The sequence below is a fragment of the Hevea brasiliensis genome, chromosome 5 (genome assembly GCF_030052815.1).
Source record: "Hevea brasiliensis isolate MT/VB/25A 57/8 chromosome 5, ASM3005281v1, whole genome shotgun sequence".
Lineage (NCBI taxonomy): Eukaryota > Viridiplantae > Streptophyta > Magnoliopsida > Malpighiales > Euphorbiaceae > Hevea > Hevea brasiliensis.
Genome location: NC_079497.1, coordinates 1,953,565 through 1,968,181, shown reverse-complemented (window position 1 = coordinate 1,968,181; position 14,617 = coordinate 1,953,565). Strand labels below are relative to the sequence as shown.

General features: G+C 34.6%; 1 protein-coding gene and 1 pseudogene across 1 annotated transcript; both read right to left on the bottom strand.

Annotated features, from left to right (window-relative positions):
• LOC110659550 (cytochrome P450 89A2-like) overlaps nucleotides 1-13,476 on the bottom strand; it is a 27,413-nt pseudogene extending 13,937 nt beyond the window's left edge.
• Nucleotides 13,440-14,617, bottom strand: LOC110659565 (probable glutathione S-transferase). The gene is made up of 2 exons (XM_021817520.2): nucleotides 14,241-14,617; nucleotides 13,440-14,001 (listed from the first exon to the last, which is right to left on the bottom strand). The coding sequence occupies exons 1-2, from the start codon at nucleotides 14,556-14,558 to the stop codon at nucleotides 13,639-13,641; spliced, it is 681 nt and encodes a 226-aa protein (XP_021673212.2). The 5' UTR covers nucleotides 14,559-14,617; the 3' UTR covers nucleotides 13,440-13,638.

The following is a 14,617-nucleotide window of genomic DNA, read 5'->3' as shown; positions in this document are numbered from 1 at the left end:
AAAATATTTTTGGGCAGAAGCCATAAACACTGCTTGCTATATCTTGAATAGAGCAATGATTAGGCCACTCTTAAAGAAAACCTCTTATGAATTATGGAAAGGGAGGAAGCCTAACATTTCTTACTTTCGTGCATTTGGTTGTAAGTGTTATATTTTGAACAATAAGAAAGATAATCTCAAAAAGTTTGATGTAAAATCAGATGAAGGTATTTTTCTAGGATATTCAATGCATAGCAAAGCTTATCGAGTCTTTAATAGGAGAACTTTGTTAGTTGAGGAAACCATTCATGTTATATTTGATGAAACTAACAACTTCTTGGAAAGAAAGATTGTTTGTGATGATGATGAACTAGGTGAAATTTTTGGAAGAAAAAAAGATGAGACTCAAAAGCAACAAAGTCAACCTATTGAGCCCCAAAGTGCATTTGGGAATGATATTGACAATAAAGATGCTAATGAGAAAGATCAAGAAGGTGATCAAGAAGTATTGCCCAATATTGAAGATCTCCAAATTGATGAACCACATCATGATGACCTACCTCAAGAATGGAGATATCATAGAAATCATCCAAAGGAGGACATAATTGATAGCCCTTCAGAAAAGATGATGACAAGAGCTCAACTTCGAAAATACTTTGGTAACGTTGCATTTGTTTCTCAACTTGAACCAAAGTCTTATAATGAAGCTCAAAGTGATGAGAGTTGGATTCTTGCTATGCAAGAAGAACTCAATCAATTTGAGAGAAATAAAGTATGGAAACTTGTTCCTAGGCCTAGAAATTATTCTATCATTGGTACCAAGTGGGTTTTTAGGAACAAAATGGATGATAAAGGACATGTCATTAGAAATAAGGCTAGATTAGTTGCTCAAGGATATAATCAAGAGGAAGGTATTGATTTTGATGAGACTTTTGCTCCTGTTGCTAGAATTGAAGCCATTAGAATGTTATGTGCATTTGCATGTTATAAAAATTTTATGCTCTATCAAATGGATGTTAAGAGTGCATTCTTAAATGGTTATATTGAGGAAGAAGTTTATGTTGAACAACCACCAGGCTTTGAAAACTATGAATTTCCTAATCATGTTTATAAACTCACTAAGGCTTTATATGGATTGAAGCAAGCCCCTAGAGCTTGGTATGAGAGGCTTAGTAAGTTTCTGTTAGATAATGGTTTTCAAAGAGGAAAAGTAGACAACACACTCTTCACAAAAGCACATAAACATGATATGCTTATCGTTCAAATTTATGTTGATGACATTATTTTTGGTGCTACTAATGCTTCTCTATGTAAAAGCTTCTCTAAGATGATGCAAAATGAATTTGAGATGAGCATGATGGGTGAACTTACCTTTTTCCTTGGACTACAAATTAAGCAACTCAATGGTGGCATCTTCATTAATCAATCCAAGTACATCAAAGATATGCTAAAAAAATTCAAGATGGATGATTTGAAGAGTATTGGAACTCCTATGAGCTCCACCATCAAGTTAGAAAAGGATGAAAAAGGTAAAGATGTTGATCAAAAGCTATTTAGAGGCATGATTGGCTCACTTTTATATTTAACTGCATCTAGACCTGAGATTCATTTTAGTGTATGTTTGTGTGCTCGGTTTCAATCATGTCCTAAGGAATCTCATCTAATTGCTGTTAAAAGAATTTTCAAATACCTCATTGGCACACACTCAATTGGTTTATGGTATCCTAAATGCGACACATTTGATCTAGTTGGATATAGTGATTCTGACTTTGCTGGAAGTAGATTGGATAGAAAGAGTACTTCGGGTACTTGTCAATTCCTAGGTCATGCCTTAGTGTCTTGGCATAGTAAGAAACAAACTTCTGTAGCTCTTTCTACTGCTGAAGCAGAATACATTGCTGCAGGAAGTTGTGTTGCTCAAATTCTATGGATGAAGCAACAATTAGAAGATTTTGGTATAAAGGTTGATCATGTTCCTATAAGGTGTGATAATACTAGTGCCATCAACTTAACTAAAAATCCAGTTCAACACTCTAGATCAAAGCACATAGAAATTAGACATCACTTTATTAGAGATCATGTTCAAAACGGTGACATTAAGTTAGAGTTTGTTCCTACAGAACAACAACTTGCAGATATTTTTACAAAACCACTAAATGAGGAAAACTTTTGTAGGATTAGAAGAGAACTTGGCATGAGTGAAGCTATTGAATGATATTTATTGCATTTGATATGAATTTGGTGCATAAATTGGGTAAATATGTTGTTAGTACTATATTCTGCGTACATGTGTTTTTAGTTAACTACTTTCTCACTGCAGTTGTCTAGTTTTATACCTGTATAATATTTAGCCAACTGGGTTTCAAAATTAGTTAACTAATTTTGCCTCTGTGTACATGTGACAAAACGCGCCTGATTTAAAATTACTTTATCCCTAACGGGTATTTTCGCTCTCTTTGTAATCCATTTTGACAAATATACCCCTGACCATAGTTATGCTCTTTTTATGTCTTCAAAGGGTAAAATTGGGTTTTGGCAAAAAGGGATTCCCGGTTCTCCATGAAAAATTGTACACAATTTCAAATTTTGAAAATTTTTTGTGTAACTGCTGCATATCACTTCAATCAATCTAAAACTCCCTCATTTCTCTGCTGCAAGTTGATTCTCCACTCTCTTAGAAACCTCAAATTTCTCTCAAAACCAGAAATCCCCAATTTTCTTTCTCAAAATCCCTAAACGGTAAAATCCCGTTCTTTCTCAACCCGTTACTTCTCACTGAAATTTTTTTTAAGAATCGATGGCAAGGGTAAAACAAGTGTCTACCAAACCTCGAAAATTCATGGGTGATGCTATGAAAGCTGCTGCTAGTTCCGAAAAAGAAAGAGAAGAAGGAACTGAAGTTGAGAACAGTAATGACGAAACAGAGACAGTGGCAGAACGAGCAAGAAAAAGAAAGGGAAAGGGTATTGCTGGGTCAGAGCCCTCTGCGAAAAAGAAGAAAATGGAAAAGGCCCCTGCTTCGAAACCTTTTGTGCAACAAAATATTTTTGAGCCAAGGTACATTAAATGGGATTCATTTTCTGACTTGCCTTATGAATTTGACGAATTATTTACTTTTCAAGGCTGGATGGAATTTTCTGAGTTGAATGAATATTATTATCCTTATTTGATTCAAGAATTTTATGGAAGTATGAAAGAAGTTGTTAAAGGAGAAAGTTTCAGTGTGAGAGTTAAGAAGAAAAGTCAGACTATTGATGTTGATTTCTTAGCCTCTGTTTTAAACCTACCAAATGATGGAAATAAGATTGGAACCTTCAAAGATTCTAGGAAGCTTGATGGATATGATGAGAAGGCATTTCAATTATCAATTTTTCCGGAGGGTACACCTGAAAATGAAATGACCAATATCAGTTTAGTGCCTCAAAATTTTAGGATTCTACAATCCTTCATTCGATATTTGCTTAATCCTAGGAGTGGTAGTCACTCATATGCAAATAGCCTTGACTTATGCATTATGTGGCACTTGGTTAACAAAATCAGATTTAATTTGCCATTTTTGATTTTTAAAGTGATTGCTAAGTCTAGTAAGCATAGAAGGTTGCCATATGCTATGCCTTTGACTCTTATATTTCAAGCTATGGGAGTTGATTTGAGTAAAGAAAAGAAGTTTAGCAATCCAATCCCCATTAAGGAGATATTCAAGGCTGATGATGGTAGAAAAAGGAGTAAGAAAGAAGACAAAAAGCAAGAAGAAGAGACTGAGATTGAGATTGAATCTGAATCAGAATTAAATTCTGAAACAGAATCGGACATCCCACTAAGCAAGTTGAAAGAAAAGAGTTCTAAGATAGATGAAGGGGAAAGCTCTAAGAAGAAAGAGAAAATGAAGCTGAAAATGTCAGATTTTGTGAAAATCAGTAAAGCAAATCTGGACATGATGAAGGAAATAAAAGAATGAGTGGACTGACCTTGAATATTTTAGAAAAATCTCATGAATTGCAGAAGGGAATTATGGCTGAACACAATGCAAAGATGGATATGTTGATTAATAGATTGGATAGACAAGAATGGTTCATGAAGAAGATGGCTCAAATGCTGTTTGGTGAATCTTTTAGAAAGTTTGGAGATTTTGGAAGTTACCCACAGGGTACTGCTGGTCCTAGCAATGCAAAGGCTGCTGGACCAAGTGGAGTAAAAATTTCTGAAGTGGAAGAAGAAGCAGAGGAGCATGTAGAAGCTGCTGAAAAGGTACAAGAAGAAAGTAAGCTAGCTGAGGTTGAAGAAGTAGAGAAAAATCATGAGAAGGAAAATTCTGCAGAAAAGGCATCAGAAACAGAACAAGAACCTGCCAACGAGACATCAAGAGAATCCTCCTCATCTCATACTACAAGCAACAGCAGCAGTGACAATGGCAAAAGTGAAAGCAGAAATGGTTCAAGACAAGAAGAGGAGAAGGAAGAGCGATCCACAAGACCCATCCTCTGAACAACCAAACATTGTTCCTACTGCCTCTCAACCAGCACTTGAATCAACCATCTCTTTACCCATGCAATACGGACCTAGAAGAACCAAAACACAAGCCAGAAAATCAGTTCTACCTATTCCTCCAAAAATCCAAGTACCCATAACTGAAAAAGAACCCCCAAAGAAGAAGACACAAGCCAAACTTATTGATCCCACTCACCTTAGGAGAAGTGGCAGAATTCTTAGCAGCAAAGAAAAATCTTAAGATCTTTTGCAATATGCTTTATGACTTTCAAAGTTGTCTCTTTTTGTTTTTTAAACAGGGGAGAAAATAGAAGAAAGCCTATCCTTTTGTTGATGTTAAAAAGGGGGAGAAATATGGAGAAGATAAGGAAATTTTTTAACTGAAAGAATGTTTTTAGTTAATTGGGTACATTTTTAGTTAACTAATTTTGTTCAGTGGTTATATTAGTTAACTGGGTACATTTTTAGTTAACTAATTTTGATCAGTGGTTATATGGTTCACATTCTGATATAGATATTTTGGACTTATTTTGGAAAGTTATTGAAGATATGTTGATGATCCTTTATGATTGACTTATGGTTGATATATCTTATGTATGATGATTGAATTGATCTTGGATGAATTAATCTTGGAAATTGCTTAACATGTTATTACCTTCAAGATGCTTTGAATATCAGATTTAGGGGGAGCTATTTTATAGCTTCTCAACATTCTTAATGATTATGTGCATACATATAGGGGGAGCTTGTCTAAAAGCAAGTTCTTGCATACATGACATATGTAGATAGTTATACAATTGAATTTTTATGATCTTCATAGATTCATTAAGTTTTGACATCATCAAAAGGGGAGATTGTAGGCCTGTAAGCTAAAATGAGCTTGATTTTGATGATAACAAAACTTAATGAAATATACATTAACCTTTTGTGCATAAGTATTTGAAGTGATTTTATAGGTCATGATATGCAAAGACATTGATGGAAGGACTATTCTATTGACATGGCTGATATAAAAGGAGTTTATCATCTTGTATAACACAAGATGAATCAAAGTACATGAAGAAATATGATAGAAATTAAGCTCTTAGGTCCATTGTACAAGATTGGAGAATTTATGCCATTTGAGACCTAAAATCAATTTTGTTTTTAGATTCAAGGGTTTAGAAAGTGTTTTTATATCATTCCTAAGGTTTTTGAATGGTCAAAAAAATTTTTACAACCTTTCTTCAAAAACTCAAAATTTCAATTTTTAAGTCTGGCAGTAGCGAAATTAGTTAACCCGTTGCAAAAATTAGTTAATTAGTTTTGATGTCTAAAATTCTCTATCTTACAAAACTAGTTAACCGGTGAAAATTTTAGTTAACTATTTTTATGACCTGACCTGACTCAACTCTGTTTGCGACTTTCTAAGCAATAACGGCTAGTTTTTTGAAAATTAAAGAGCCGTTGGACACACTCTCCAGCAGACGTTTTTGGCAATGAAAAGCACCTATAAAAGGCATCATTTACTACAATTCTAACAAATGAAAGTGCTCTTATTCATAGTGAATTTATTGTGGTATTTTTAAAAGCTTTCATTCAATTACTCTTGAGCTTGAGTGGCAAATCTTCTCTCTCAATCTTCTAGCATTAAATTCTGTATTTGAGAGTTATTGAGAGTGATTTCTTCTACATCAAAACCTATTTAAGGTTGTGTAAGTGTGAGGACACACTTGTGGAAGGTTTTCAAGCACCTTGTGAAGCTTGTGGTCTTTTGTGGGAAGCAAAGACGTTGTAAAGGTCCTCAAGCACCTGGGAAGCTTGTTGATATTGTAAAGGCTTTGAATCTTGCCTCTTGAAAAGATCAAATAGTGGAGTGACTCTCAAAGTGGGACTTTGGGAAGAGTGGATGTAGGCTAAGAGAGCCGAACCACTATAAACATTGTGTTTGATTCTCTTCTTCCCTTAACTCTTTAATTTTCAGCACTTTGATTTTCTGATTATATATTGAATGTGTTGAGAATTTGTTTATTGAGCTAATATTGCAAACTCTGAATTTTATGTGAGAAAATATACTTGATATCAAGTAATTATTTTGTGTATGAACTAGTATTTGTGCATAACTTGATTGATTACTTAAATTACACCCTAGGAACAGAGTTATACACATACATAGAAGTGCAAAGCCTCAATTTTTCATTAAGTCTAGAGCAAGGGCTGAAAAATTGTCTAAAGTGTCCAATTCACCCCCCTCTTGGTCACTTTCTTTGGGACAACACAATAGAGAATATTTTGGTAATGTTGCATTTGTTTCACAAATTGAACCCAAATGTTTTGAAGAAGCTCAAAATGATGAAAGTTGGATTCTTGTAATGCAAGAAGAACTCAATCAATTTGAGAGAAACAAAGTTTGGAATTTGGTGCCTAAACCCAAAAATCATTCAATTATTGGTACTAAATGGGTTTTTAGAAACAAAATGGATGAAAAAGGCAATATTGTTAGAAACAAAGCTAGACTAGTGGCTTAAGGCTACAACCAAGAGGAAGGTATTGATTTGATGAAACCTTTGCTTCGGTTGCTAGAATTGAAGCTATTAGAATATTGTGTGCCTTTGCATGTTACAAGGATTTTATGCTTTATCAAATGGATGTCAAGAGTGCATTTTTAAATGGTTATATTGATGAGGAAGTGTATGCTGCACAACCTCTGGGATTTGAAAATCATGAGCATCCAAATCATGTTTATAAACTTACTAAAGCCTTATATGGTTTAAAACAAGCTCCTAGAGCATGGTATGAGAGGCTTAGTAAATTCGTTTTACAAAATAATTTCCAAAGAGGCAAAGTGAACACAACATTTTTTGTCAAGAAGTATCATAATGATATGGTCATTGTGCAAATTTATGTGGATGATATAATTTTTGGTGCTACTAAAGAATCTCTTTGTAAGAAATTTTCTGAGATTATGCAGAATGGATTTGAGATGAGCATGATGGGGAAGCTCACATTCTTCCTTGGACTTCAAATTAAGCAAATGAAAGATGACATCTTCATAAATCAATCAAAGTAAAGAAATTTAAAATGAAAGATTTAAAGAGCATGGGCACTCCTATGAGTTCAACAATTAAAATGGACAATGATGAAAAAGGTAAAGAAGTAGATACAAAGCTTTATAGAGGTATGATTGGCTCTCTTTTGTACCATACTGCATCTAGACTAGACATACATTTTAGTATTTGCTTGTGTGCAAGATTTCAATCATGTCGAAAAGAATCCCATCTAAGTGCAGTTAAAAGAATCTTCAGATACCTCATTGGCACACACTCAATTGGTTTATGGTATCTAAAATATGAATAATTTAATCTTGTTGGTTATAGTGATTCAGATTTTGCTGGAAGTAGATTGGATAGAAAAAGTACATTAGGTACTTGTCAATTTCTTGGTCTTGCACTAGTTTCTTGGCACAGTAAGAAACAAACTTCAGTAGCTCTGTCTACACCTGAGGCTGAATATATAGCTCCTGGTAGTTGTGTTGCTCAAATTTTATAGATGAAACAACAATTGGAAGATTTTGGTTTAAAATATAATCTTGTTTCAATTAGGTGTGACAACACAAGTGCCATAAACTTGATCAAAAATTCAATCCAACATTCAAGAACAAAACATATTGAGATCAGACATCATTTTATTAGAGATCATGTTCAAAATGGATATATCAAAATTGAATTTGTTACCTCTAAAAATCAACTTGCTGATATTTTTACAAAACCACTTAATAAGGAAACTTTTTGTAAAATTAGAAGGGAAATTGGCATGAGTGAACTTGCTTGAAATTTAATTCATATTGATTTAATATATCTGCATATTATCCAATGTGTGAGTAATTTGTTGTGATATAAATTTGCTGAGAAACCTCTAAATAATAGTAGCTAACTTATTTTTGTACTCGTGAAATTAGTTTACTAAGTTATATGCTAATTTTGCGTGCCTAAAATTAGTTTATTGTATGGTGTACTGTTCAAATTTCAAACCAAAGAGTGATTGTGCTTTGAATTCTCTATGCGCCAATCAATGCTCTTACCCATTCACATTTTTCTTGCTGTGTCAGATATATATATATATATATATATATAGAGAGAGAGAGAGAGAGAGAGAGAGAGAGAGAGAGAAAGAGAGATAGATACATTTGAAATAAAAATAAAATTCAAATAAGGTACACTAGAAGAGGAAAAGCGCGGGACTCAAGAAATATTACCCACTGCTACACGAAACTGTAACCCATCAATTTTTTTTTTTTGCCATAACCGACTCTCTCTCTCCTCTGCATTGGTTTACGGCATTACTCTTACCAATTTTCTTGCCATTAACACTGACCCATATTCCTCAGAGCGCCTATCTCACTCTCAAATCACCAATTAAATCCCTAATCTCTCTTTCATTCCTCACTAAACCAGAAGCCATTTTAAAATTCCCCATTCTTCATCGCCTCTGGTTCCCCATCTATGGCTCACACCAAACGAAAAACTGCTGCTGCTGCTGCCTCGCCGTCCTCGCCGTTCGCTTCTTCATCTGAAGAACTCCCTGTTGCCACATTAAAGAAGAAACTGAAGGAAAAGAGGAAAATACAAGAAACTGAGTCCACTAGCATATCTTTCGAACCATCTAAGGAAGTCAAACCTGCTGTGACAGCACCAGAAAAGAAAAAAGGGAGGAAAATGCGCGGGATTGATACTCAACACAAAAAGGGTGCTGGAAAATCTTCGGGCTCTGTTGTTGATAAAGTGCTTCTTGATTGTAAGTTCATTGAATGGGATAATTTTGATCAGGTAGATTTTCAATTCAAGGAACTCTTTGAATTTTAAGAATGGATGAATGTTTGTGAATGAGCTGATGTTTATTACCCTAGATTAGTCCAAGAATTCTATAGAACTCTAAAAATAATTGATGAAGAAGACAGATTTGAGGTCTCTTTGAATGACAGAGCATATGTCATTTCTGTTGAGTTGATTGCTAAGGCCTTAAAATTGCCGAATGATGGAAATAAAATCTCTACTCATAGAGATGTTGCTAGAGTTTCAGGCTTTAACTTGGCTGAATTTGAAAATGAAGTTTTTCCTGCCAACACTGCTACTAGTGAAAAATCCACTAGCACAAAAGCTTTTCAGCACATTAAGATTATTCACAGTATGGTGAATTATATTTTTTGTCCTAAATCTGGCAGCTATGGATATTTGAGTTACTTGGATATGTGCATCATGTGGCATATTGTTAACATAGTTAGAATGAATTTGGCCTATTTGATTTTCAAGAATATGTGTAAAGCTTATGGGATTGGTAAACTACCTTATGCACATCTCTTAACTACCTTGTTTAAAGAGTTGGATATAAGTGTCTATAAGGAAAGTTCCAGGACAGATTTAATTGTGCTTAGAGAAATTCATTCTGATATAGAAGAAAGAAATGCTTTGAAAAAGGTGGGTCTTCTAAAGCTAAAGTTGATTCAGCTTCTCAAAGTGAAATTATGAGTGAGCTTCAAGGGTTAAGAACATTTATTAATGAGAAATTCAGTACATCAAATCAGTCTATTGAACTTCTGAGAAAGTTTGTGGATGTTGTTGATTACAAAGTGAGTCATTTGCTTGCTCAAAATGAGGAGTTAAAGAAACAGATTGCAGATCTTAAACAGGCAAGGGAAACTGATTTTGCTACCAAAGTTGAGAATGATGTACCTGCAGGTGACCCCTCTACTCATGATACTCATGTTTTTTATCATGGTAATGTTGAGTGTGGAGGTACTGGGCTTGGTGAGTCTACTGCTACTGTGGAACATGAAAGTGAACAGGTTGTTAAACCTGAAGTTGAACCTGTTGTTGAGCATGTTAGTGAACAGTTTATAGAACCTGTAAGTGAGCCAGCTGTTGAACTTGAGAGAGAATAAATTGTAGAACCTGCAGTTGAGTCTACACAGAGAAAGGAAGACTCTCTAAAGGATCAACAGGAGAGTGCTCCACCTAAACCTTCTGCAACTGAAACACCTCAAGCCAAGAAAGGTAGAAAAAGAATTAAGTCTACACTGTGCAATCCATACCAGACTTTGGCTGCTGCCCTTCAACCCCCATCTGATGAGGATGAGTCACAGGAGCATGAGCCTTTGGCTGCCTAAGTTTCTCAGCCACCTGCTGCTAAACCCTCCAGAAAGAAGATGGTACCTTCCAGAGCTATTCGAAGGAGCAACAGACTTCATGATCAGAAACTGATCTACATTTTTAGTTTACTAATATGTTTACTACTTTTGTTAAATGGTTTTTCAGTTTGCTACTGTCTATCTTACTAATTTTCAGTTCGTGCTTACTTGGTTCTTTTTGGATTAATGTCTCCTATTTCCTTTTTGGCTGATGACAAAAGGGGGGAGAATGGCTGTGTGTTTTTTTTTGTCTTGGGAGAATTTTGTTTTGGGAGAATGGATGTGTGCTTATTCTTTGAAAATGGAAGTATGTTTATGTGCAAACTATTAAGTTTAACATTTTGCATATTGAAATTGTGAAGATCTTATGAACATGTTTTGTAGCATAAATTCAGGGAGAGTTTTGTATAGCTGTTAATACTTTTATTTTTTTTGAACTTGTGCGCATATATTTAGGGGGAGTATTTTCCGCATACTAACTTGCTTGGATATACATAAACTTACGCACACTTTTATTTATTCTTGATTGATGATTCAATTGAGTTTTGTTTTCATCAAAAAGGGGGAGATTGTTGACCCCGTGTAGCTCAAAATGAGCATTGATTTTGATGATAACAAAACTCATACAGAATCTATCTAACTCAATTTAAAGTGATGTGTAGATTTTTTCTCTTATTCATAAAGAATCTTTGAAGTTGCATCTAAGGAGAGGAAGAATATTCAAAGGCATGTCAAGATGATTCCAAGATGAGAAAGAACAAGATTATAAAAGCTAAGAGTCAAAGTAAAGGTATGAAAGTCATAGAGTTAGAAATTGAGTCTTAAGACTTGTGTAAAAAGAATAGATGAAAGTATTAGTCAAATGGAGCTCAAAATTAATTTTTCTTTTAATCATTTTATAAAATTTTCTCTAATCATGACCTTGGATATTGCCATTGGAATATATATTTTTCTTAAGGTCTCAATTAGATTTTTTAAAGATTACAATTTAAGATAGATAACTGGTAAATTAGTTTGCCAACTTGTTTGCTAAAATTTTAGTTTTCTAATGTATTTGCTAAAATATTAGCTTGCTAACTAGTTTACTACTGTCGCCAAAATTTCATTAGTTTGCTAAATGATCAGAGTTGCTCAACTTCGCATAAAAAGACAAAATAATGGCTATTTTGCCTAGAACAGAGTGTATAACATTCCAAAAAGGTTTTAAACAGTTTAAAATGATTTGGGACTATAAATACACATTTTTTACTTCATTTTACACTTGATGAAAGCTTACAATTGCACTCAAATCTTGATTTTTCATTTATTGCTTTCATTCAAGAGCTTTAAAGTGTTTGAGTTACCATTGGTAAATCAACTCATCTCTTCTTTATAGTTTATTTTGTATTGAGTAAGAGTGAGTGTTAAAACATTAAATTGCATTTAAGAGAGATTGTACAAGTACCTATTGAAGCTTGAGAGTGTGAGTGCTTGAGATAGCACTTGTCAAGGGTTCAAGCTACCTTAATAAAAGCTTGGTGTTGAAAAGTTGTTAAGGGCTTTTGGTCTGTTACCTTTAAAAGAGTAAATAGTGGAGGGAAGACTCAAAGAGGGTTCTTTGAGAGAGTGGATATAGGCTAGTTAAGCCGAACCACTATAAAAATCATTGTATTTGATCTCTCTTTTTACTTTTGTGTAATTTAATTTCTATAAATATTGATTGAAGCTTGAATTACAATTTAGGAACACGTTATTGAAATACATATTACTTTCATTATATATTTCATTATATATAAAGGTGCACCTAGTTGAACAAAGTCACAATTTCTCATTAGGTTACAAATAAAGGCCGAAAAATTGTTAAAATCCAATTCACCCCCTCTTGAACTATTTTGGGACAACAAGTTATATCCGCCAATTCTCCATCTCCATCGCCTTTGAACTCCATTGGATCCTTCCACACTTTTGGATCCCTCCCCATCTCTGCTACCATGAAGTTTATTATCCCATTCTTTGGCACCATGTATTTGTCTAATACTGTATCCTATGTCACGGCATGTGGAACCACCATGTGTGCAGAGGATGCCGCCTTAGACCTTCGAAAATCACAGCTTAAAATACGGCATCTTTTGCAAATCTTTTTCCTTCATCATTTCCTCTCCTTCTCCTACAACCCCTTTAATTTCCATGAATAGTTTCTCTTGGATTTGCTTGCACGTTACCAAATTCGTCATGATCCATTGCAGAGCTGCAGAGGTAGTCTCTGTGCCTCCGGTGAGAAATTCTGAGCATAGACTGGCCATTTCCCCTTCTTCCGGCTTTCTTTTATCCTCTGGAAGTTGCAAGTCAATTAAGGTATCAACATAGGACAAGACATACTCTCCCTTTTTAAAATTGCTCAGTCTCTGTTCCTTCAACTCCTTTCTTGCTCTTATCAGGGGAAGCACTGCGTTTTCATGATCTCGGAGAATGCGCAAGTATTTTTCCCAGAGATTTCTAAACACAGCCTTCGTGACACTAGGCCAGAAGCTGAATGTATTAAATCGTACAAAATTCGAAAGAAATCGACGCTTGGCCACCTCAATCTACCCAATCTGATCTTCATTAACATTGTCCCCGAAACACATGACGGCTAGCAAGCAGAAGATGGTGTTTGCTGTAAAAATAATTTAGTTGACAAACACTTGAAATTTGTGTCTTGAGTTATGATGATCGGTCTAGGCAAGAATTTTCTATAAGTTGATAGCAGTTTTAAAAGGATTAAAAAAAGAAAAAATGGGTTTAGGCAAGAATTTTCTATGAGTTGATAGCAGTTTTAAAAGGATTAAAAAACGAAAAACTTACCTTGCGAAAGAACTGAATCTCATTTTATTTCACAGAAAAAAAATTAAAGACATACATATTAGAGAGGTTCTAATATGTGATTACAAAACCATAACAACATATCTCAAATCACAGAAGCAAGCTAAACACACACAGACACAGCCTGCAATTTTATTCAATTCCCACCACTCACAGGCAGGGAAATATCATTTTCTTGGCAGTTGAGCTGGTGAAGATTGGCCATAACTTTGAAGAACAGTTAGCAGCTTGTCTTTAGGTGGAAGAGTCTCTTTGATCACTTGTAGCTGCACAAATTTGTGCATCCATTTGTATATGTGAGTATACTTTTCGCTCTCAAATACTCTAACACAAGCAAGTTCTTCAAAAACTTCTAGCCACACAGTGACCCAGCCTAATGCAATGTCTAGGTATCCAATTGAGTCTCCTCCAAAGAACTCCTTGCCCTTCAGCAGCCCATCAAGAACTTGTAAAGCTTCTTTTGCTTGATTCACTTCTCTCTCTTTTTCCTCTCCTTTAAACACTTTTGTTCTCCTTATAGCTTTATGCAGCTAAAAAACAAGGATAAAATTAGAAGAAAGCTATTTCTGTTATTTATGACAATATTTATTTCTAGCAAGAAATGATAATTTGCTTTCAATCAAATCTGAAGAATATCTAAATGATTTTTTTTAATAATATCTAAAATATACTTTTTCCGAAAAAGTTTTTTTTTTAATTTTGAAATTTTATGCCAAACCAGACTTGCATGGCTATATAAAGGAAGCAAAATAATAATAGAAGAATGCACCTTTTCTTCCGTGAAATCAGCCCAAAAGCGAGCCATGGCTTTGTCATAAGGATCCTGAGGCATTAACAAAGGGCTATGATTCCATGTCTCATCAATATACTCAATGATTCTTAAGGAATCAACAATGGCTTTGCATTGGTGAAGAAGCACAGGGACTTTCCTGTTCACAGGGTTGTGCTTCAGAAGAAGAGGACTCTTGCTATATACATCTTCTTCAAAAACTTGATATGGGATACCCTTCAGCTTGAGAGCCCATTGAACCCTAAGAGCATATGGGCTAAACCATGCACTCAGCAGTATCACCTCCTGGCTATCCATCACTATGGAATATAAATATGTGAAGGTCCTCACCTGTGTCTTTTATCTTTTCTTCGGTC

What these genes read in the sequence shown, in the direction of transcription:
- LOC110659565 (XM_021817520.2), bottom strand. Translation starts at nt 14,558, where the DNA reads ATGGATAGCCAGGAGGTGATACTGCTGAGTGCATGGTTTAGCCCATAT. An exon ending in CTGATTTCACGGAAGAAAAG is followed by an intron (nt 14,002 to 14,240) that starts GTGCATTCTTCT and finishes CTTGTTTTTTAG; the next exon opens with CTGCATAAAGCTATAAGGAG.